Source organism: Chaetodon auriga, chromosome 7 (genome assembly GCF_051107435.1).
Source record: "Chaetodon auriga isolate fChaAug3 chromosome 7, fChaAug3.hap1, whole genome shotgun sequence".
NCBI lineage: Eukaryota > Metazoa > Chordata > Actinopteri > Chaetodontiformes > Chaetodontidae > Chaetodon > Chaetodon auriga.
In genome coordinates, this window is record NC_135080.1 from 18,696,309 (window position 1) to 18,720,323 (window position 24,015).

The following is a 24,015-nucleotide window of genomic DNA, read 5'->3' on the forward strand; positions in this document are numbered from 1 at the left end:
CTGCAAACTGAGCTGAAGGATTACATTAGAGGAGGAATGGTGTATATGGGCAGTGGCAGGTCCCATCCTCCTCACATTCATATGTTAAGTAATTTGGCATATCTAGTTTGTGGCAGCTGCTGACAGACTGAGGGAAGATGCGCCAGGGCTCAATGGTTGCAGATGTTCATCAGCTCAAAAAGATTCAGATGCTTTTGTTTCAGAAAAAAGTACCCATACTCAAAGTGAATAATGTGCAAATCAGATCTGTCATTCAAATGCATGCACTACCTTTAGGCTTTTACTTAAACCTCATTAATATGATGGGGGGGAAAAAAACAAGATATAAAAGAGAAAAGCATTCATATGGCTCTAATTGTGCATTTTCTTATATAAATAGATGCTACTCATATACTGTGTATTTTGAGAGCTCTGTTTGAAGGCGGATTCAAGCCTATCAAGTGAAGGAAAATGAAAAAAAAAAACAAAAAAACATAGAGATGAAGTTCATTTTAAAAAAAAGGCGTAGAAATGTGTACATAACTTTACTTTGCTTTATCTGACGCTTTGAGCGCTGCGGTAAGGTCGGAAAAAATACGCCGCGATGAAACGGGTGGAGAGCAGCGCATCTCAATTAAAAAAAAGCGCGCTGCACGCTTTGAGAATTCCTGACTGGAAAAACAGAAACTTTAAAGGCAACACTTTCACCCTGATGCATCAAAGCAGCGCCGAGCACCGAGAGTATCACACTTCCTCTCATCCTATCAGTTGATTTCTGGCTAATTTTTGGTACAATAAAACTTTGCACTTACCGACTGTGGCGTGAGAAGTTTCCTGTACGCTGGAAGCGCTGGGCAGCTGAGTGTGACAGCTGAGCGGTGGACTGCAGAGATGCTGTACCTGCTCGCAGCGAGTCCCACAGAGGAAGGAATATTATGCTCACTTTTAGTCCCTCCCTCAATCATACGGTGATCCCCTCCAAATTCTGCCTTCCTCTGTATGTGGTCTTTGGACTTCACATGCAGCCACAGCACAGGTGTAAACTTGCAGAGAACCTGTGGTGGCCAATATGTTGTGACCTAACTTTTCCAGTCTATTATCCCTCTAATACCCACTTTAGTGCAATATTCCAAAATCCTGTGGGTGAAGTATATTTATCCAAGTCAGCTAGGAAGTCTCTTTAGTGCTTTGCAGGGGGGGTTTAACAAAGAGGTTGACAGCGATGTGTCATTTTAGACTCATTCCATAAACCCACATCTGTATTCTCTCCTTGTTTTGGGGTAACGTTTCAATCAAATTGAAATTTGAAATGAAACTACATCTGAATGAAGCTGGTTTATTTATTTGTTTGTTTGCTTTTCTCTCACAGAAAGCCAAGAATCTTACGTGGGAAAACAGCAGGATGGAGGCAGGAAAATATCACATGGAGAGGAGGTGTGATGACAGTGACAATGGCTGATCTTCCTGTGATGCTGTCATCTGGGGAAAAAAAAGAGAAAGAAATAAACATTTGTACGTGTAGGCAGGCAGAGGTTTGCTTAGAAACACCAATTTGCCATTTTTGGACATTTGTGTTAATCCATATCCAAATACATTTGCTGGTAAACATCTTCTGCATACACTTGTATTGTCCTGCATGGTGAACCTCTAACATCTGGCATCAAACGAGACCAAAACCATTTAAGGGACCGTCACTGTCAAATCAATTTGTCTCTGGTTTTGCCAGAATGCACCTGAGAAGCATGTGCTTCTTGAATATTTATTGCCCGTACATCACTGACTATCATATCTTCTTCCACCTCGCACCTCCTAAGCCCGGCCAACAACAGTGGGATGCTGATTAAAGCTATGACAGGAACGTAGACCAGTCTTCTGCGAAATGAGAAGTTCCCCCAGTACAACACAAGATCTACATCCACCTGCTCTGATAGAGGTTAGTGATAACCACGTAAGAGTGAGAGGCGTTATCTATTTGCTCATTTATCGCTTTATTTATTTATTTATTTATTTCCATGCTGCAAGGTCACAAGCTTTCCCCTCCATTGCTACCTAACAGCATAGAGTGCAGTCTCTCTCTCTCTCTCTCTCTCTCTCTCTCTCTCTCTCTCTCTCTCTCTCTCTCTATCAGCTTAACACTCAACACTTGCGAGTCATCTGAAACACCTTGTGACTCCATGATAATTCCGTGACCCCCAGTGCAGCATTTGTTTGAATTAGAAAGTGCACGGTTCAAACTTCCTGACAGCCACTGCTCTTAACAGTAAATCTTAAAAGTCTTGGGAAGGAGGTGTGTGTGTGTGTGTGTGTGTGTGTGTGTGTGTGTGTGTGTGTGTTGTGGGGGGGTGAGGGCAGTTGATGTGTGTGTGTGTGTGTGTGTGTGTGTGTGTGTTGTGTGTATGTGTGTGTGTGTGTGTGTGTGTGTGTGTGTGTGTGTGTGTGTGTGTGAAGAGCTGAAGGGTGGGGTCAAGTCCAAGGTGAGAGGCGTGAAGAAGTACCATAAGGGGCTCAGTGGCAGGGAGCCTGCATTTTCTCAAGACCTCGTCTGAATCCCTCAGCTTTCTGTGGGCCTCAGCGCCTCAGGGCCCCCAGGGGACACAGATGGGCAACACGTCGAGGGCAAAAGGCGAGGGTATGACTTATTGCCATGTGGAGAGAAAAGCACAGGACTCGCCCCTGCGATGAGACCAAATTGAATAAAAGTGAGGATGAATGCAATCCAGATCTTCCACCGATGCCCCTGCAATGCTGTTTCAATTAGCTGACTCACCGGTTCAAAGGCGAGGCCCTCGATACACTTCTGCTCCGCATGAAGCCACTATCATCACGCTGCCCCCTTGCATTTCGCCTCACTATTACGGTGCCACCTTTTTCCGATCAGAGCCTCCATATATATGCTGGCTGTGCTCATGTTTTGTATTTAACGGACAGTGAACGCCTTGCCGTCACCGCCAGTAAAAGCCATCAGTCAAAAGACCTGCAGGGGTTTATGGCTTTCATCATCATTCGCTTACTAAAGTCTTACAGTGCTATCGCGCCTGCATCAGCTGTGAATTTAACCGATACAAGTCCATGTCTACCTCATATCTGGAATCTTTAAAATAATGCTCCTCCAGACTTTTTTCTTTTCAGATTTGACAGTGTTCAATGCCACATTCCTCACCTGAAACCACCTGGAGGTAAAAATCTTGACCGTATAACTTCAACTCTGAAGCACTGACAGAACGTTTTCGTGACAGGTTCATTCTCTACCTTGAAAGATGGAGGCACATAAGGGGTCACATTCTTATCCTTACCATCTGTTCAGAAGTGGCGATCCCACCATAGAGTGCATTGCTGAATTCAAGACCCATTGGGAATAACTGGAAGATCTTTAAGACCAAAAGATAAATAATTTCAGGGGATAGTGTGCTGTGAGTCTGACCGAAACGAGCATTCGAGCTTTGAGATATAGATTCCACAAACCTGATGTTCCGGCTAAGAAAGCCCAATGTTTTGCGGGTGAAACGTCACTGATAATAAACGGGACTGTCCAGCAGCCCCTGTGTTGTCTTTATCTTGGGACAATGATGGATTTCTGTCATCCAAATGCTTTATTTAAATCAGCACAGCAAATCACACTGCTGTCTGTCCTCCACTGGTTCCCCTTGGTAAGACGCTCCAGACTGCGAATCCTTTTGTCTCATTTTCTCATTTTGGATCTTCCAAAGATAGCTCTGACAGGTGATATTAATGGTCTTTTATTAGCATCGTCCTGATTGCTACAGATTTTTGGAAGCGAGAGATAGAGGGAAAGAGGAAAAAAAAAAAGAAAAAGAATATGGAAGTCCTCCGCCCACCACTTCTCACAGGAGATCGCCTCTCTCTTTGATAGCCTGCCCGAATCTGTTCCCCCCATAGAAACTGCCCTGCAGATGTTGTTGCTGTATGCCGACTACAAAGAAGGAGCCCTTTATAAGAAGAACATCTATTTTGGGCCTCAGTGTTTCCGAGCTGTGGTGCTCAGTGAGAGAATCACAGGCCTAATCTTTCTGCTGCTGAAAACTCTGTTTTATTCCCTGCCCATGGTATTTTTAGATTAAAGCCCAGTTCTAATGAATAAAGTGAGGATGTAATATTTTATGACAGTATCAATATGCCATCACCGCGGTGGGCTTGGGCCTGAAAAAGCCTGCGTGCTATTGGCATCAGCAGAGAGAAAGTAGGGGGATATGGGGCAGTAACCTCAGAGAAATAAAGAACATGGAGAAGCCTTTGTGTCAGGCCTGACTAGATTCATTCAGAAGTATTTGTGGTTAAGACTCTCACCCTCACCCACAGAACCGTGACTTTGTTGCACTGTTGACTGTGAGGCAAAGGTCTTGGGGGCAATATTAGCTCTTGATATTATCTTTAATTAAAGCACCAATCCCTCAGCCAAGTTGTCCAAACAGTCCTAAATAGGCCCTGTAAGTCAGACAAACATCCTCAATATTTGATGGGTCGAGAGTGTGCACTATAGCCTCCAGATGGTTTGTGTTTCTCAAGCGTTTCACAAGGGATGGTACGGGACAGCGATCTTCTGTCCGAGTGTGCCTCTTGACAGAACGAGTTCCTCCAAACCACATGCTGAGTTGCTGGATTTCTGCCTAGGTCGCCCTCGCTCCCTTGTCTTTTCGGTCTCCTCAGTGTGTGGGTTTATCTAAAGGCTATGTGTGTGCATATACTGTCGCTCTTGTCAGTCATTGTTGTGTTTATTAATGGCATGTCCATGACTGACTGATTCTGCCTCTGAAACAAACGCTGCACATTTTTAAAGCCAGCACAGCGAGCAGGACAGCGAACAGTGACGGATCATGGATTTACATACATTTTACATCATACGCACTTCAAAGACTGAGAGAATAAGTTTCCTTTCCAAACCTTTGACCATCTTTAATGAGCGTAAAGTTAACTTTGCTTGGCCAAATGATGCTTTATGCCAATCTTTTGTGAGAATAAGAAAGATGAGAGTGTAGTAAGATGAAAGGATAAAGCAAGACGAGGAGGGAGGGAGGGAGCGAGATGCTGAGTCCATCATGCCCCGGTTGATAAGCTGCTGGACTGGCGCCAGAATACTCCCCCTGAATGCACACGCATGCACTCGAACATACACACAAACACCCCACCCAGTGGCCAGCTTGACCCCCCCACCACCAATCACACACACACACATACACACCACCACTTCAGTGGCGTCTACCGCTCGGTATTCCTCTTCATTAGTGTCCCAGAACGAGATGCTTGTCATGTAATTAGCAGAGGAGGTTTTCTGAATGCCTGTGTAACACACACTCTCATTAGAGAAGTGAGAGAAGGCTGGAGGAAGAGGGGAGAGGTGGAGAAGCAGGCCTGGGAGGCATGTACAGGGAGAGCAATCAGTGAGACGGATGGGGAGAGAGTAAGACAGGGCGGCGGAGGGAACATGCCAGAAATAAGCGTCAATAGCAGTCAGAAAAATGGAAACTTACACGATGAGGGGTAAGATTTGTGACTCAAGGGCGCCAACTAGGGACGCGAGTGACAACTGCTTGGTGTGGACAAAGTAAAGATGAAGAAATCTTTTCAAGTCTTTTTCACTCTCCACAGCCGGTTAACTCACTGAAGAGTTAAATATGATGTCACTCCTTTTCTTCCTTTAGGTGGCTCCACAGTGTTAACCAATTCACACACAAGCTGAGATGGTTACAGTTCATTAAGTGGTTCACCTTATGTGCTCAGTCCTGGTTGAGCTCTGTTTCAATATTTTGGAAATACTGACCTGGTCAGTGTGAGAAGGAGGCATCATTAGCTGCACTACATCCCTGTTGTGTTCACACTGATAACGACATCAGTGCCGCTAGTAGACCTGTCGGCTTCGTTCAGTCCATCCAGCCTGTGATGAGGTGTGTGGTTCAGGCTGTAGAGGAGGGCTTATCAGGGTGATGAGAGGGAAGAAGGAGCTGCTTGTCAGTGACTAGTTTTCAACAGAGTCTGTCTTGTGTCCTGTGTCTGGTCTGCTTCCCTGTCTTACATATTGCAATTTCAACATGGTCTCCCTACCACCAGCCCCAGGTCAAGCAATATTTGAAAATACCTTTCATGCTTTGTCTTTTCAGCCAACACAGGTGACAGGTGGGTGGCAATAAGTTGGAATAAAACTGAATAAAATATATATTAACTGTTTTCTGTATTGGTTTACTTACCAACCAATTGGAGGCTACACCTCAAGAAGATTCTAAAATAATTCCTGCATGTGACCAACAAAATGCGTCTTTCTCCCCAGGAAGGATGACTTAACCTTTCTACAAGACTGTATTTGCACTATGACTGGAAGTTAGTGGACATTTATTGGTAGCTTCTTGTATAACTTCTATCTCCTGTATCTATTTAAACCATTGTCAAGCCATTGTATATTTACCATTTTTCCTTACAAAAAATTGCCTCTCATCTGTAGTATATCTAACGGCATGATTTCACTTGCTATAAATCAGTACTTAAATGCCATTGGCAGCTGTGTAACTTTGCCCGTTTATGGGAAATCTAGCCAACAAGTGGGTCTGATATAGACAGTGGGACAAAAGAGGTAGGATGGAGATGGATGACTTTCTTTAGCAGCTCTTTACTGTCTTCCAACGTTTATCAGCTTTACAACAACATTTCCTTGTTCCTAACTCCCATGTGCCTGAAATGACCAATCAAAATCAAGGTAGACTTCAACTGAGGTAAATGTGAGGAAAACCGCTAGGTAGATTCAGCAGATTTTTGTAATTTACTTTAACCAGTTATTGGAACTGTTTTAAAGGTGCAGATGAAAATATTTAACCATGAAAAGGTGGAAATAGTTCACTTTTTTTGTGAGAGCCAGGAGAGGTTTGTAGTCTGTGGCAATAACAAATGGCTGCTTGTAGAGACAGTGTGGAAAATGCTGTTCCACCCAGACAGTAACTCAGAATACTCTATTGGAGGTTGATCACTTTCTTTCTGCTTTTGGGAGAACATAGCTAGCATGTGCAGTTACTTTGTCCTGCCATCCCTGCTTCTGAGGAAGCACAGCACCAATAACAGAGCATGAAGCATCCATGTGGAGGGAGAATGGGAATGTGAAATCAGGGAAAGCAGCCACTGGAGGTCTTACACGTGTGCATGTTTCAGGTAAGTGAATGCATCCTGACAATGAGAAGTCCACTGGAAAGGCACACTCAAAGTCAATGAGTGCATTTAGTGGAAACACTGTTTTGTCCAATGTACTTGATGAACTTGCAGTGATATGAACAAAGTCCTGAGTATGCTCTGACTTCTGTTGCTGGGTTGAACAAGCCATTTTTGGATACAGCGTGGCCCAAAAATGGAACCTGATCTTAGATGAGACAGCATTTTGATGGATTTAGCTTGAGGCCGCTTGCCTGAAATCTGGATGGGAGTTCTTCCAGGTGCTGGAGATGTTAGCAGAGAGGGCAGCTGTAAATGTGGACATTATCCTAATAGACTAGGCAGGTTTTCCATGAGAGGCCATGGAGTACCATCTCCATTAAGCGTTGGCATCTGGCTGGAGTGCTGGTGAGTTCCACTGGCATGAGTTTATAGTAAAAAAGTCCCCACTATATTTTTCACGGTCTGTCTCATCCAGCTTAACTTGCCAATAACCACGTTGAAGGTCCATTGTGGAGAACCAGGCAGAGCATCCGGTGTGACTCTGGGAAGAGGGTGGAAATCTTTGATTGTCACAGCATTGAATTACTTGGTAGGAACGCCATATGGCATTTTTCTCGTGTGTCCAGTCTGTGTTTCTCTGTCTGACTACAAATATAATTCTTGATTGTGCTTGTATGGCCTCTGACCACTCACTTCATAGACTACACTTTGAAGGGTTTGTTTCACCTGTACAGTATGCAAAGGTGCATCTGATGGCGTTGCAAAACATGTCCCTTCAACTGGGTCTAGAACGTTGAACTGTGGTGCTGTCCATTGACTGATGGAGCCAGTCAGGAGGCATTATAGCTGATGCGTCAGATAAATGTAATGTAGTAAATGTACTTGCTACCTGCATCGAATTGCTTATAATTCCCAAGTCAGTCAGCAGGTGCACATCAAGCCTTTCCTCATTGATTCAGTGTTCAAGACAAGAGAATGACATTTACTAAAACTAAAGGTGTTTGTCAAGTGAAAGTACTGTGACAGTCATGTTTCTGGAGTTGAGGTTGGGGTTCCCTTTCCTCCACTTTCACAGTTTTACTCCCACTCTCTATCTCTCTCTCACGCAATCGCTGGCCCATCTCTCATCACCAGTGTCTGGCATGATGGTGTTTCTTTGTTTCTCTCCAACTTTTCACTCCCAGTCTCGTGCTCTGATTCCCATTTCCAACCGCCAGCCGCCCCCACTCACCCACACCTCTCTCACCCCTACTCCCACTCCCACCTCTTACTGTGCAGAAACTGGGTTATTTTTAGAGCGAGGTTGATGGTTTAAGGATGTTAAGTTCAGCTTGTGCCATGGACTTTCAGGGAGGAAACAGGCTATTTCTCTTTTTGCCCCGAACCTCTATTTCATTTCCTTTTCTGCATCCTCTTTTTCCTCCACTGAAGCCCTTACCAACACACTTTCTTTTTCCCCCATACCCTAGCCTCACCCTCTCACCCCATTGTCAACACAACAGCAGGCTCTCACCTCCCTCATCACACCTACACAGTTCTCTCGTTTTCTCATTCTCTTTCTCGTCTTTGTTCTCTCTCTTCCTAGCAGTGAGCTTTTATTTCTCCCTCTACATGCAGTCTGGGCCTGTCACCATTCAGCCTGCATACCGGAGGATGCTTTCAGTATGGCACCTCACAATGTGGTGTGTTACCAAGCCTTGCATTATGCAGAGGGAACATCCTAAAAACAACCTAAAGTGCACACACAATACTGTATATCATTAAATCCCGAGACAACGGTGGTAAAATATTGATTGTGAGTTGTAAATCCAGCTCTGGTTTTGTACACTTGTCACTTGTTGATGTTTGATATGTTGGAGAGAATACTGGCTAAAACTATATACCAGAAAAATCTCATATAAGAACCACTAAGGCCCAGAGAGATCAGCACACTTCATAGTTCATAGGAAACATATTATTTTGTTTAACTTGCCAAAGGGTTCAGGAATCTACACGGTAGCGATAACAACCCTGAATTCTTAACTTCTCAGCACAGGTCTACTCAAAGGTTTGTAACTGACTGAGATTACATTTGTTTCGTAGCTCAACTCTGCCCTCTATCTCTGGATATCTGCACTGCAGATACAGGACATCTTAAACTATCATTTTAGCAGCAGCAAGTCACAAACCAAAAACCAAAGGCCTGCTTGGCTTTGAATAAAAGTGGCTGACATGAAATTTCAATGTTTTTTGGTTATTTTATCAGCTGCTGTCACTTTGCCAAATGAATGCAAAAAACTCTAACCCTTATTTTCTCTAAAACACAACCTGACATGCTGTTTGAGCTTCTATCAAAAGACCGTCAGAGAGCTGGCATGGTCGCCTACCGGCTTCTTTGCGTTTCATCAGCCTTTTCAAATAGCCCTCACCATATGTTAACGCTTTGCTCCCCAAATACCCATGATGACAGCGTCGCTCTGTCTCTTTAAGACCCGTCGTGGAATGCTGTGGTTTGCCTAGGCGTTTGGGGTAGTGCCCTCACCCACACATAAACACAACCCAAAAAGTGACTGTGACTCACTCTCCTTCTCGCTGTCCCTGTCCTCTTTCATTCTGAGATGCCTGCCTAGCCTTGCGCGCTCGTGTGAGGATGTTTCTTGTTTTGCGGCCTGTACTTTCATTGTGCTTCACTTGACTGTTAAAAAGAAAAACAATGTCCTGCCCTCATGTGGCAGGCGCTGCGTCAGTGCACGGCAGCCTGTGTTTCCTGTTTCATATGTTTGTTTGTGCTGCAGGTGAAAAGGGTACGTGTGTGTTGTTGTCCTTGGCCTCAGTAACCTCACAAGGCCCTTTTTTAAAGCTTCAAACTGTGCAGAATTGGAAACAAACCTCTTTGGCTATCTTGCAGATGTCAGTCTCTTGAGGTTGTATTACTCTACAGTATGCTGTCTTACAGATAATACTTAATACAAATTTTATAAAGATGCATTTTAATTTTTAATGATGAATCTTTGCTTACACAAAAAGAAATAATAACAACAATCTTCACCGCATATTCATATTGTTTCCCACTCTGAACAAAAAGGTACCAACGTCTTCAATGAGCCTGCAGCTTCTAGCTTGAGCCAGAGAGCCCTCCAGTGGTGACAGTTGGCAGTGGCTCTCCCCATGAATAGGATCAATAGGCAAGCTCCCTTTATTAGATCCAGATTTGACCGTCTGAAGGCACAGATGAATGATTTTTGTAGTCTGGTGAGCAGCCCACATCGGGTTCAGCCTGTCAGACATGTCTGGGGGGATGTGGGGGAGGAAAGAGAGACGCGGGCCTCAAAGTAAAAGCCTTGAGAATGCGGGACAGGGGTAAACCCTAAACCTGAGAGCTCAGCTCAGGCCAGCAGCCTTCCAGGGAACAACACTTTTCTTATTGAGCCAGCGGGCCAGACCCAAATGAGAGGTGACAGCATATTCATTTCACTCTGTGTTTTTCTTTAAGGGCTTTTTAAAATGCTGCTGAATGATGAGCGGTCAGTGGATTTATAGTTCAGGGGATGATTTAGGCTTTCTAAATGGCACTGCTTTCCTCCTGCTCTCGCTCGCCCTGCTTTTTTCCACAGGAGCAGTCATTTTCAGGGGCTTTATTTCAGCCTCATGTTGTTCATGTAGGGATGACTCCCCCCTGGCAACCAAGATTGATTTAAACTGTAAAGTGAGCACCTTGTTTCCCATACCCAGTCTGGACTAGAGGCAGGGTGTGTCCACACTTAACAGCTGAATTCACATAAGATAAGTGGTCTGGGAAATCCATGTACCCTCAGACATTCACAGCATTTTGTGGTGTTGTGAAAAGTAATTATATGGACACACTGCAGTTGCATTTAATCATAGACGCACAGTAGACACTGACCCAACTGCAGCCTCCTTTCTTTTGATTAAGTACATACCAGAACATATTGTGTGTAATGATAACATGCATTTTGTCTCGACACCACATGTCCTTCCACTCTCCCAAGCTCTCATCTCTGCATAACCCCCGGAGGCAAGAATACCGACTCTGAGCGGATGAGGTCACATGGTGGATGTATCAGTGGTTTTGCTCTGGACCTGATGAGTGGCAACTCATCAGGAGGCATTGGGAGGTCGTTAATTTATAGGGATGCTATTACCTTCATAAATGCTTGCCTCATAAAAGGACTGCCTTGCTTTAATTTAATACTTCCCCTTGCTAATTATCACCACACACACGCACGCGCGCGCACACACACACACACACAGACAAGTGGGCTGCTGTCCACACTCCGTGTGAGCTATTTTCAATGGACAGGCAGAGGAGTTTTGATAGGTTGTTCTGTACTTGTTCTGTGTGTAAGTTGGGTTGTTTTAGTGTCTTGTGAAGGTGAACCAACGCAACTTTTAGCTATTTTCTAATCTTTTTCTTGCAACAAAAGAAGGTGCAGCTTAGACAACATTACAGTTTGCTAGTCAACTGCAAGAGGAGTCGCAGCTGTTTCAACTGGAGGACAATGAAATGCATCATCTGTTTGTTGATTAGGCCTCTAAAATCTTTCAACGTGTAATTCAGGACATAAAAGTTACCCAATTATAAAGGAGACAAAACTTCCACTTTTGTGAACATGAGCCCTGTGCTTACATGTTATTCCATGTCTGGCCCATGACTCCCTGTAACCCTGCATGAAAAGATGTGATATTCTGCCCTGCCCTCCCTGGTGCCACACTGCCATTTTCTCTCTCCCTGAGGAGTGAAAGAAAAAAAAGAGGCTGGAATGGAACCGATCGCCATCTCCAGATCATCTCTTGGTAGCCCCTTCAACTAAATAAATAACTCATTACAGTTCAGAGTAAGGAGCTTCATTTACTCTAGGCGATGTAATCGCAGATGTCTGTAGGTTGCCCACATCATCTTGAATACAAGTGGTTTTGGTGGAATCCCAAGAGAACGAGTTCTGAAATGTTAACATGCAAGTGAGGAAAGACTGGCTGTGGACTGCATATGGGAAACTGTTGATGGCAGATTGTTTGGCTTTGCTGCACAGAAAGATTAGGCTTGCTGTAAAAGTGCAGAGGGAGATTCTGTTTGCAACAATGTAAAAGCGTACATGCTAAATAATCCTGAATGATAACTGAGACAGTCTTGTGTGAGCCATCCACTAGAGGCATAATCACCCCACATTCCACATTTAATGTCCATGGCAAAAACAAGAAGTCCTGCATGGTGCAAGACTTGATGAAACAACCAGACAGACCTGAATCATTTGCTAATATGTTTTTTTTTTTTGTTTGTTTTAACTGCTTTAAAAAAAACACAAGAAAAAGTATTACCACATACGACCTAACAAACAGCATCAGAAGGTTTAGACTATCACAGCACAGCCTCTTGTAACTATCATGGAGCTATTTGAAATGTCATTAGGCCTTCTGCTGTCTGAGATTAAAGGAGTGCCAATAAGGAGGTCTAGTATAGACCTTGGACGTCATTTTGAAAGATATCCAGATGCTCCAATGCTGATAGCACGTTTTAGAGAGAGTTCTGTTAAGAGACGTTGGACATTAAGGTTCCTATCAAAAAGTTTTTGGTTAAATGTGCACACTTAGCTTTGCCCTGTGTCCCATTTAAACAGCTAATGCATCTACCTTTATTAATATTAATATCAGCTTAGTACACCATAGTCCCCACATAATGTATTCCTTTTTCTTTACTTTTTGGGGGGGGGGATTTAATAGTTGCTGTTCAAATGTGTTAGAAAACTTCTTCTACTGTATCCTCAGGAAGGGAACACAGCATGCGCATGAATGCCATTTTTCAGTAAAACGGATGTTGGGATTTCCGCCCATTGTTTCGTGCTGGGAACACTATTATCAATGTTGTTGTTTTTAATCATTGCATTAGGAAACGGTGCAACAAACAGAGGGTCTAGCCAATGATGAAAGACGACCTTTTTACCAGATGACCCCGACACTGTAAAAATAAAAACCATTGAAGTGAGTCGGTATAATATTGCGTCTTAGGACTGTTTTTAAAAGTGATTGTTTTACATAATGAAGTGTCGTTATTTTGCTTCTTCCAAACATTTACAGACTTTTTCCCTTATTTTTTTTTTTTTTTAAGAGAGTTGTCTCATGACTTCACTACATGGCAGAAATCACCACGTTTCACAGTAATTACGAGCGAGACAAATGCATATTCCTATGATGGATGCTTGTTGCAATGAGCACATGCAATAGGCCTAAATGACAGCAGCAGGTCCCACATCTCAGCCTCATCTCAGCTCTCCAATGCAAACAGTCACAGGCGACTGTTCCACTTCTGCCCTGCGTGAAATTGCGACCTTGATGAGGCTATAAAATGCTATGGTTGGGCGACTTTCCTCGCCGTGAATTGGCCCACATCCTTTGGGGGACTCTTGGTCGAAGTCGAGGGCAGCAATGTGAAAGGAAATGAAGTTAGTGAAGTGAGAGGGGTCAACTGAGCAGGAAAAGACAGACCCGCTGCAGAGGAACTCGTGCTGCTGGTGTATTCCTACGGGACCTGTCACCATGAGGACAGGCAGGAGCATGAATGAATATCTGCAGACTAGATGCGGCTTATTCATCTCATTTAAAGTCAGTTATATTCTGAATGTGTTCATAATAAGATGGCTTGCTTTTGCAGAGTTTGAGAATCAAGAAGTTTTCCTAAAATATCCCACATCAAGCTTGATCCTTGTGAATATTTTATTCAGCAAAATGTGTCAGATCAGAACAAATGTTCTGGAGTCATAATGCTGTCTAAAAATCATCTATGAACGCACTTTGCGCGCCACTTAATCTGCTGGGGGAAAGTTTGCAGGTGAGAGCAAACAATGACAGTTTCATTGATGGCTGTTGTTTCGCGGTGATGTGCGTGAATGACACAAAGTCAAAATGTAGATTTTACATTTTTCTCCTCTTTCCCTCACCGAAAGGCTTTATAAAGCAGATTTACTGCGCTCTTTCTCTCACTGCTTTTCCCTGATTTCATGGTTCAGTTGCCTCTCACGGCAGGCGAGGGGAGGCTGTCTCTCGCTGCTCATTGGTCGCGGATTTCCCATCTCAGCAACATTTCCATTCATACACCCGGCGCTCCTTTTCAGCCCCTTTCCAAATAACTCACTGTCATTATCAGTGGGAAACGGCTTTGCCTGCACGGGACTAATTATTTAAAATTGGCGGAGGAGTGATTCGATCGAGAGAGAGAAAAAAAAAAGATCAAGTGACCTACAGAGAAACGACAGGTGAGTGAGAAAAATAACAAAGTGATTCGTCGCTCGCGCAGGTTCTGCTCAGGCGAACTGTGCAGCGAAGGTGTGCATGCAGGAGGACAATCCTTTCCGCTTGTTGTATTGCTTTTATTGATGCCCACATTGTTAAAAAGCAGCAGATTGCACGTCAATCGATGAAAAAAAAAAAGATGGCTTTGTCTCAACCTTTCTGTTGATGTTTGTGTCTTACTCCATCCGACTTGTCGTTCAAAGCTTTACCTTATTCAAGCTCTGCGTTAAACAGGAGTTTCGCAATCGAAAAATACTGAACTTTTTGGTCAATTTCTTGCTAGCTCTCTGCTTCGAGGTCTCACTTTAGGCGAGTCTAAGAAAAAAAAAATGGAATGCATATTAGCTGAAAATCAGTTGGCTCACGTTTATGATGGATAACAGCAAGGTAAGATGCTTAAAATGTAACACTAGAGGGGTGCCGGCCCACGGGGCTGTCTCGGAGGGAGGTTCACGCCGTTATTCACCAGTCCTCCTCCGCCTAATTGGCTGCAGATGCGGTATCCTATGCTCTTTTTTACCGCGTAGAAATTGGATGCATTTGGGGAACTTTATGAGGCGAGCCCTGCGTTTGCCTGCAGGAGCCGAGAAGACACTCAGAAAAAAAAAAAAAAAAAAAAAAAAAACATTGGTCCCCTACAAGTATTCAAACCATGCCACGTTCATTTATATAAGCCCCCCTTCCTTGGCTAATTTATCATGGGACAGGAATTCTAACAAAAAAAAAAAAAAAAAAAAAAAAAAAAAAAACCTGCAGCAGAAACGTGAAATTGCGCTGTAAAAACAAAGGGAGAGAGAAATGTTTGTTTTTTGTGTTTCATTTTTCTTTCTTTCTTTTTTTTGTTTTTGTTTTTGTTGGAATTTCTCTGCCAGATCACCAAGGCCCGCGATCGATCTGCACCCACCACTAATTATGCTAAAGTGCAGAGTCGGTGGTTGTGTATTTGTAATCGTGACAGGTCAGAGCGCACATGCTACTGAACGCGAGAATGACGTCCCCCTGTATGGCCCTGTCTGTTCAACTTTAACGGTGCGTCCTGAATGCCAATATAGAGGTCCATATACGATCATTTGGTTTATCAGACAGTCTATATAACAGCCATTTGTGATGGGTTATGCCACTGCCTTCCTGATAATTGCGCAGGGAGGGAAGGGCTAAAGACACCGTCCTCTAAGTGCCCTTTCACCCTAGACTTTGTAAGCTGCACTTATTAAAGCGAAAAGTGTTTCAATATGTGGTGAGCTTTAGGGGAAAACGTGATGGGGGTTGGGATGGGGCCCTCTTCTTCTAGCTGCCCAGCTCCTATTGGGCGACTTGGAGTAATTCATCCATGTTACCAGTAGGTTAGTGGTGTAATTTACATCTGTTGGTGTTGTTAAATGTACGGACAGCGGTGATTAAAACCTACCCGTATCTAATACCTCTGACCGCTCCAGAGAAAAAAAAAAGGGGTCTCTATGAATGAATCAAAGGATTATGTTTGCAGTCAGACAGAGGCTGCAGGGGGGCCATTACGCAAATTTGACTTTCCCTTTATTTTGATGGAAGTGGTAACCCACCCTCTCGCCCTATGTGGACTTTCACAAGAACCCCCGGTACTTTGTGAATGTTTGCTGTGCAGCTCGTCGCTGTCATGTCGTGTAAGCGATGTCTGGATGACAGCAGGAAAATCTATTTGTGAAACTTGAAACTTGAGCTAAATTTCAGGTAATCGCGAAAACAATACATAAAGCATCAGGTTAAAAACTAAATAATAATAATAATAATAATTAATTTTCTTTTCTCAGGGCCCATTGGACAGTGAGAACCCTTGGGCCTGTCTGTCAAGTAGACATGTTTCAAACTGTTCCTGACACGTCGTCTTACGTCAAGGTAAGACATCACCGTCTCTTCGATCAGGTAGGCCTAATGTTGGAGGGCAAACTGGGCTCCTTTCTTTCTTTCTTTCTTTCTTTCTTTCTTTCTTTCTTTCTTTCTTTCTTTCTTTACTTCAGCTGTGATGTTCAACCATACCTCTCCTTATTTTAAATCTACAATGCAATAATTCAGTCTTACTCCGAAACAATCACTAAACCAGAAATATATAGCTCCAGTTATTTGCATGAATGAAGTAGAACTGAATGTTTACAGTGTGTTTTCTGCTGATTTCACATGAGATGAGTAAAAAAACGGACTTGTTGAAAATATTTTTGCAGCATTATACTTTCAACACCTGTAGCTGCTTGCTGTTATGGCTCATTATCATGTTTGACGTCATGAATCTCTCTCTCTCTCTCTCTCTCTCTCTCTCTCTCTCTCTCTCTCTCTCTCTCTCTCTCTCTCGACCACACCGTCCAGAGAATGTAAATAAAAGCAAACAGCGCACATCTGGTTTTCACATAAAAACTGCGTCGCGACTCACATGGCGCAGCGTGAATGCCTGCAACTGCTACATATCTGAGGCAGTGGAACCATTAAATATTTCTCTCTCTCTCTATCTCTCCCTCCCTCCCTCTCCCTCTCTCTTTTTAATTTTAATATACAATCATATATGACTGTGTAATGCCCACATAACGTCAAGTTCAACGCTTTTCTCACAGTTGTATCAGTTAGTTATTGAGGCTGCATGACGTTTGCTCACATCCATCATAATAATCTGCAGAGGGTGACTGGCCGGATTGTGCCTCATTAAAATGGGCCATTGTGCAGAGGCGAGCTACGGTAATATCTTCATAATCAAGGTATTTTTCCAAGGGCGACTTGTTAATGTTTTGAAGACTTATTTCCCCTTTGAATAAGGGCTCTTTTCATCCAGCCACAGCGTTTGTGCCACAGCAGAGAGACTCGTGGCTCAGAACTTGTTGTGAAAGAGTTGAATAGCGCGGAATGTTTCAGGGGAAAATGTGCTTTTAAATGATTCTGTTTGCTCCCGTACAGCAGGCCAGTGAGGGGGATACAGGTTTGTGTAGGAGTTGCGTCAGTTTCGCCGCTTCTTTGCTGTGGAACCAGTGCACCATAGATTATTTCTGTTTCTTCTGATTCCAATAATGTTTTTTTTTTTTTTTTTTTTCTTATTGTCCTGAAGGGTTCGCGTGTGTTTCTTGCGTGCAAGTGCTTCTCTCACAGAACTGCCCTGATACTGAGGTGGATATTGGTCAGAATGTGGCACGCCTCAATACAAATTTTAAAGAAATATTCCCCATTCAAGCGAATCCACGGCCCAGCATTTGGTTTTGTTTGGTTAAGGCCAGGCGAGACTGAAACTCTCCAATAAAAATAAATCTCAAATTAATTATGGCCTAGAGCGAGGGGCCAGACAGTTCGTGCTTATATGTGCTGCAGACTCCACTTTTTTGCCCTCAGTATTTTGACTCGGGCTGTCTTTTAGCACGACAGGAGGAATGATGTGAATACAAGTCTGCAGCCTGATAAACAGCAAACTTAGCAGGCTCATGTTGACTCGGACTATTTCTTCGTTGGAATAACACTCCGCCGAAAGGTTTCTCACAACGTTCAGTGCTGGATAGGAAATTTCCCACCTCTGGACTGATCAAACGAGGTACCTCGTGTGTTTCATAGACTGCACTATACAAATGTTGTTTTATAAGCAAAGCACCCGAGCAGAAAACGAGGGGACGCACTTTGACCTGTGGGCATGAAGCAAAAATCTACTCAACACGCTGTTAACAAAAATGTGCCTGATTAAAGAAACCTACTTAAGTTTATTCCCCCTCTTTATATTTCCCCTTTGTCAGATTGTTTTCACTTGTTAGGCCTGTGTGACAAATAAAAATCTTAATGCTCACTTTCTCTCATGTAAGACTGTAACCACATTCTCCATGCACTCACAACCTTAGATCTTCATATAAGCTAAGATAGAAAGGATGTGCCTAACAATTGAGAGGCTGCTGAACATAAAGTCTGCATAGTGTCCGCCCACCTCTGGCTTGTTGCCCCAGCGGAGAGACAGAGGAGCTACTGGCTCGTGGTGTAAGGAAGAAATGTCTGGCTGTCTAGTTCCAGCGTCAAGCCAGATGTTCTGTGGTTCACTGTGTAAACCAACTTGCATCTGTTTATTGGCCTTCCAAAATGTTTGTTACCACTGTATTCATTATGGTCTTGGTAGGTCTTGGACCCCCAGTCTTTCTAATAAGCTCTGAGACTGGGGTGGCAGGTATTTTAATGTGGTGATCATGTCTGAGGCAGGCTGCGGGCGAGATGTTGTTAGATTAGAAAATGAGTCCTGTCAAGAAAACATGAGGGTTTTGCCGTTTGACAAGCATCCTGTTAAGTTTCCTGTCACTGCATTTCAATTATTTACACAATGTAAACTAGTTCTGGGCTTGTCAGTGGAGTGCAGGGTAAGCTTACCTTTTTCTTAATGGAAACTGATTATATAAATCCAAAGAAGCACATCATAGTGTTACACTGAAAGAAAGGGCTGTTTAAAGAGATGTGTTTATCACTGGTCATAAAGCCCTGCATGTTGAATCATCAATTTCAGGTCGTGCCTATTTAATTTGTCATTTTATCAATAGTGCCTGCAAAAAAATGCGAATATCTGCGTAAAAAAAGAGAAAAACCAAACCAGTCACTGAAGAGTTAAACAAGGTGTCTCCCTTAATTACACGAGTCTGAACTGGCCTCAGGCAGGAGAAGCCTTGACCCTTAGCAGGATCCAGATGTGGTGGTCCCAAGGGTGGGGGGCCCTCAGCCCCACCAGACCCCCAAGTCGAGAGCAGACAGGCCGGCCCTGCTGTCAGTCGTTGCGGCGGCGCAGTCTCTGTTTGGCCAGTCTGAGGCCGCTCCCCGAGGCTGAAGCCTAACACTGCAAAAAATATTCATCAGCATCATTTCGACTAAAGCGCATTATGCTGTTAAAAATATAAAAACTGGCGGTATAATGAGTTACATTCACTTAGGTCTCCAGTAAAGTAATGTGATTTTCTTAATAGTACTGGTGGAGTAACTGGTATTTATCCAAAGTAGGCTTCTAAGGCATTTCTAAAAATCCATGAAACCATTAAAGTAGTTGATTCTGGGTTTTGGGTGGATTTCCTTCAAGTCTCCAGATCTAAATAGCCTACTTGTTAGTTGTATGTTATGTATTGTATTCGTCTTTAAATCAAAATAAGACTGAAATGCTGAGTGCGGCAATAAATTTGTGAAAATTGACGTTTCTTGCAGTGTTATTGGTCTGGTCACGTTCAGAGCTGGCTCCATGTCTAGCATCTGCACGAAAATTATGCTTGAATTGATGAGGGCAATTTCATAGGGCAGACGAAAAGCGAAAAAAAAAAGAAAAAAAAAAACTATGTGGGGGTGGGGATTAGGGGATTTCTTTTTTAAACTCAGCCGAGTCGGGATAAACCATTGAATAGCAATAGCAAACTCAATATGGTTAGGCCTATAATAATAATAATAATCGACAACTGTGTCCTTTTCTCAAGTGCGCTGTTGTCAAAGCAGGCTGCCTCTCAGCCATTCAGCCCTGTGCCGAACAGCAGACGCACACGTGTAGAGCAGACCCTCAGATTATAGTGCGGTTAGGAGCTGAATGCTTGGATTTTATTAATGGTGTCTCAGGAAAACTTCACAGAAGCATCACAGGGAACCGTAACCCCCCAGAAAGGACAAAAAAGACACAAGGTTGCAACAGCTCCTGTCATAGGTGTTCAGGTTTCAGATCAACTTTATTTTAACGTATCACTTTCACTATGAAATATATAACAGAGAATAGGCTGATTTACAGAGGGATGGAGGCATGGCCAGATGTAAGCCTGAAGTGTAGGCGTGAACCATACGCGCTCTAAAACATGGGATCACATAACTTAGACTGTCCTGCGACAGTAAAGCTCATTCCCGAAAACCTTATTTAAATGTGTGCAGAAATAATTCAGAAGTCGGATAAATAGCAACCCCTTCCACACCATCTGTGGCATTACTGGGAAAGCAAAAACACACAACCCTATTCTGCAGTAATCTACACAGCAATGGCTGTGCACAACGCAGGCAGTCATCCTGTAAATATTTCCGAGCAGAAAAACATAACAGCGGAGCGAACACTCAATTGTTTTCCCTGCTTATCTCTCTGGGACAGTATCCTGCTTTTTTGAAGGCAGGGCTTTCGGTGACACACAGCTTCCTTCTCAACCTTCTCAACAGTGGTGACTTCACTTCCCAAATTTAGAGGAAAGAAAAAACTCAATCCGGTAAAAGTGTCTCTTTCTCTCCGCCACATACCGGGGGCTGGAATTAATTCAGGAGCGTGTCATGTTTGGGATATTGTCGGGGTCCGCTGAAAATTGCGCAAAATGGACGGAACTATTAAGGTAAGGGTGGAGAACGGGGTGTATGAGTTTGTGGGAGACTGCTTTTGTCGGAGTTGCGCCTCCTTTTTTTAAGCAATGGGTTGAAATGCCCCTCTGTGTCGGTCTGTGAGCTGGGACCTCCAATCTGACGACGATGAGCGGCTTTTTTCACTCGGTTTGAAAGCGGTAACCAGATTTCCCTCTTTTTCTTCTTTCTTTGAAAGTATCCACTTTCCTTTTTCATTAAGCTGTCCGGTTGTGAGGATACGCTACGGTGTGGATTCAAGGCTAATTCAGAATCACGCTTTGGATTTTGGGGACCAAGCGCACAATTACGCACGTCTGGAAAGGCAGAAAGGAGTGGCTATTTGTTTCAGACAACACGCTGTAGACTGTACTTTCATATAGGTATAAGTAATCCAACAGCCCAGCGATTTGGTTTAGTCTGGGCAGCGGGGATTGAGCAATAGCCATGACTGGATGTACCGCTGGATACGATGTGTCGAGCTGCGCAACAGCGGTGTGGCACATCGCCCGGCTCGGTCCGAAGATCCTGTCGTGGGTCAAAAAAACTGTGATGGTTTGGTATTTACACAAGAAATAATCTTTCTGTCTTTGTTGCTTTTGATTTTTGTAACTTCTCTCCCTCCGCCGCACAGAGAGTTTTGTCAAAGGAAAGCTGTCATTTGGTAACTTCATGCGGTAACTGCTCAGTTTGCAACACTAAAAAACCACAAGGCTTCACAATGATACCTTGGCTTGCTCCTTATATAGTTACACAAGTATTTTGAAATGGTATGTTGCTAGTAAGAGCGCTGGTCTACATTAACATTGGCTACTGGCCCCCGACAGTCAAATTCCAGATGCATTATGACTGCAGCCACCAGATGTTGAATGGCAAGTCCCGATTAGTTCACCCCGCGTCGCGTTCAGTCTGTGTCCTCCGGTTAACAAGTGTAAACTCGGAAGAATGCAGCATTTGAGTTTACTCGTGTCGTTGCTGTAAAGTAGTGCGACTTGTTTTCTTTTGGAAATTTAAAGTAGCGGGTTTGTGGCGGCTGGGTGTGGTGTGAGTTTTGGGAGAGTGTAAACGTTGGCCAGACAAAAATGTCAGGCTGCATTAAATCCCGTCATTCACCGCTCACAGCCGCTCTGATTGTTTTATTATGTATCGGGGGTGAATGCCGTGCTGCAGGAGGACGTGAACGTCTCAGCCTGGACGTTTGTAACAAAGCAAGAAGTTTTGACAATTAATGTAATCATAATTGAATCCTTGGGTATAAATGACTGTCTGCTGGCTGCATTCATGCTCGCTAAAAGAAAGGAAGGGCTCTCTAGCCATGAGAGCTTCCTGTTCTACACAATCTTTTCCTGACAGGTTTCCTCTTCCTCCTTAAACAAAAGGCAGGAATGCCCCCCCTGGGTGGCTCCTGCTAGATGGCTATGTGTGTGGACGTCAAACAATCACACGTGCAGTCTGGATGTGGAGCTATTGCATATATCCAGTCTACTCCAGACGCGTCGTGACGCATTTGGAGAGATAGACTTGGCTGCATGTAAACAGAACAGAGGTGGCTCCCAGCAGGTGTCACACTCACACAATGCTTATAATGGGGCCTGCAGTTTAACAGCTGAGCCATGATTTATTTGATGTTTTTTCCCCTTTGGCTGTGGCACTGCAGAAAGATATATTGCAAAAATAGAATTCAGATGTTATTAATGTTTTTGGAAAAACGTTGCTGAGCACACAATTATTCATTTATTTATCTATTTAGATCCAGAGCCTGCACAGACTTTATTTTTTTTTTATTTTGTTCAGATATGATCCTTCGGAGAAATTAATCTGAAATGTTTAAGAGTGGCACACAGCCATTGAAGAATTATCTGTGGACATTGTGAGACAGACAGAAGTCTGAGTGTAACCGCCTGTGGCTCTTACCCGCAGTATGTGTGTGTTACCCACAGATACTGGAAAGAAAACATAGGCACTGGTCTGGCACCGGTCTGTCATCCTTTCAGCTTCTCTTCATGAGCATGGTGTGCTTCTATTTTTAAAAACTCTGCAGTCTCGATAGGAGCACTTGCCAATCATGGTTTCAATTGCACAGGCTGATATGTCACTGTTAATACAACATGCAACAGTCACAATAGTTGACCAAGTCCTTATCGAGCTGCAATGAGACATTCCCTCACTCTTCTACGCTTTATCATCCACAGGCGAGCTGGTGTGCTCTGCTCAGATAGTAAGACCTACTGCCAGGGTTCAGACTATGATGGATCCACTGATGAAATCACTGGAAAATCTAATTCTGGCAAGATGGTTAAATAAGATGGAGAGGTTCAGTTTTTTTTTTTTTTTTTTTATCTGCCCATTACCCTGAAGAGAAGTATTATATCAAAGTAGTCTCCAACAGTTTTATATTTGATATGTGGCATAGGCCCAGCTGTTTCTGACTGTGTGCAAAGAAAAATTAAATATAACACCTGAGATTTCTCTGTTGTTTGAGACAGAATTTGACTTGTTAATCCACTTGACCACTTTGTTAAAACAGAAAACAGGTGCCTTTTATTCCAGCGTATTTACAAAAGATGATTAAAACTTTATTTTTACTTCTGTAAAAAGAGCCAGCAGAGGGTCTGTGGCATTACAACAGAGGGCACTATAGTGCAATTACATGTTTGAACCCTTTTCAGTGCAAAGGTCGCCATGACTTGAGATAAAAAATTGTACAGAGTGAAAGCTTCACCTGACTTTTATCAGATCAGTTTTAATGCAAAATACCTGTGATGGTTTCAAATATTAATTTGAATTATTTCAACTTTAATAATTAGAAAAGCACTGATGGCTGCCAATCAGTATCAAAGTATATGGTCCAAATATTAGATCGATTGTAGTGGTGACGTATCAGACATAATCATTTACAAAAGAATTTAGTCTTGTTCATGTTTCTTGTTTGAGTACTCAGATTTACTGGAAATGTTCAGCATTACCTTTTTCTTCACATCAGTTCAAAGTAAAGTCACCATTTTGTTTGTGTTTAGAATGTATAACACAGCTATAACAAAAACTAAATTTTAGCATGCTGTATTTTACAGTTTTGGTGTATTTATACGTAACACACGCACGTTGTCATTCATACCTCTAGTTGTGCCGACGAAAACGTTTGCTACGAAAAGAAATATTTATCATCAAAACAGGGATAAGTGAAAACTTACTGCTTGCATGAAATGTCTTAGAATGGAATGATACTGCAGTTATATGAGATCATGAGGATTTTGTTTTAATAAAAGTAACATTTTAGAGAATGCAAAC

General features: G+C 43.1%; 1 protein-coding gene across 6 annotated transcripts in view; it reads left to right on the forward strand.

Moving 5' to 3' along the window:
- The first annotated feature begins 14,273 nt into the window (after positions 1-14,273).
- The window catches only part of fli1 (Fli-1 proto-oncogene, ETS transcription factor), a 32,144-nt gene continuing 22,402 nt past the window's right edge, over positions 14,274-24,015 (forward strand). For 2 of the 6 annotated variants that reach the window (XM_076735636.1, XM_076735637.1), the window contains exons 1-2: positions 14,274-14,375; positions 16,200-16,311. In XM_076735636.1, the coding sequence (XP_076591751.1) occupies positions 16,246-16,311 (66 nt within the window). In that variant the 5' untranslated portion in view covers positions 14,274-14,375; positions 16,200-16,245. Of the gene's footprint in view, positions 14,376-16,199; positions 16,312-20,593; positions 20,724-24,015 lie in introns of those variants that run through there. The other 4 variants (XM_076735638.1, XM_076735639.1, XM_076735641.1 and 1 more) reach the window with 2 other exon arrangements.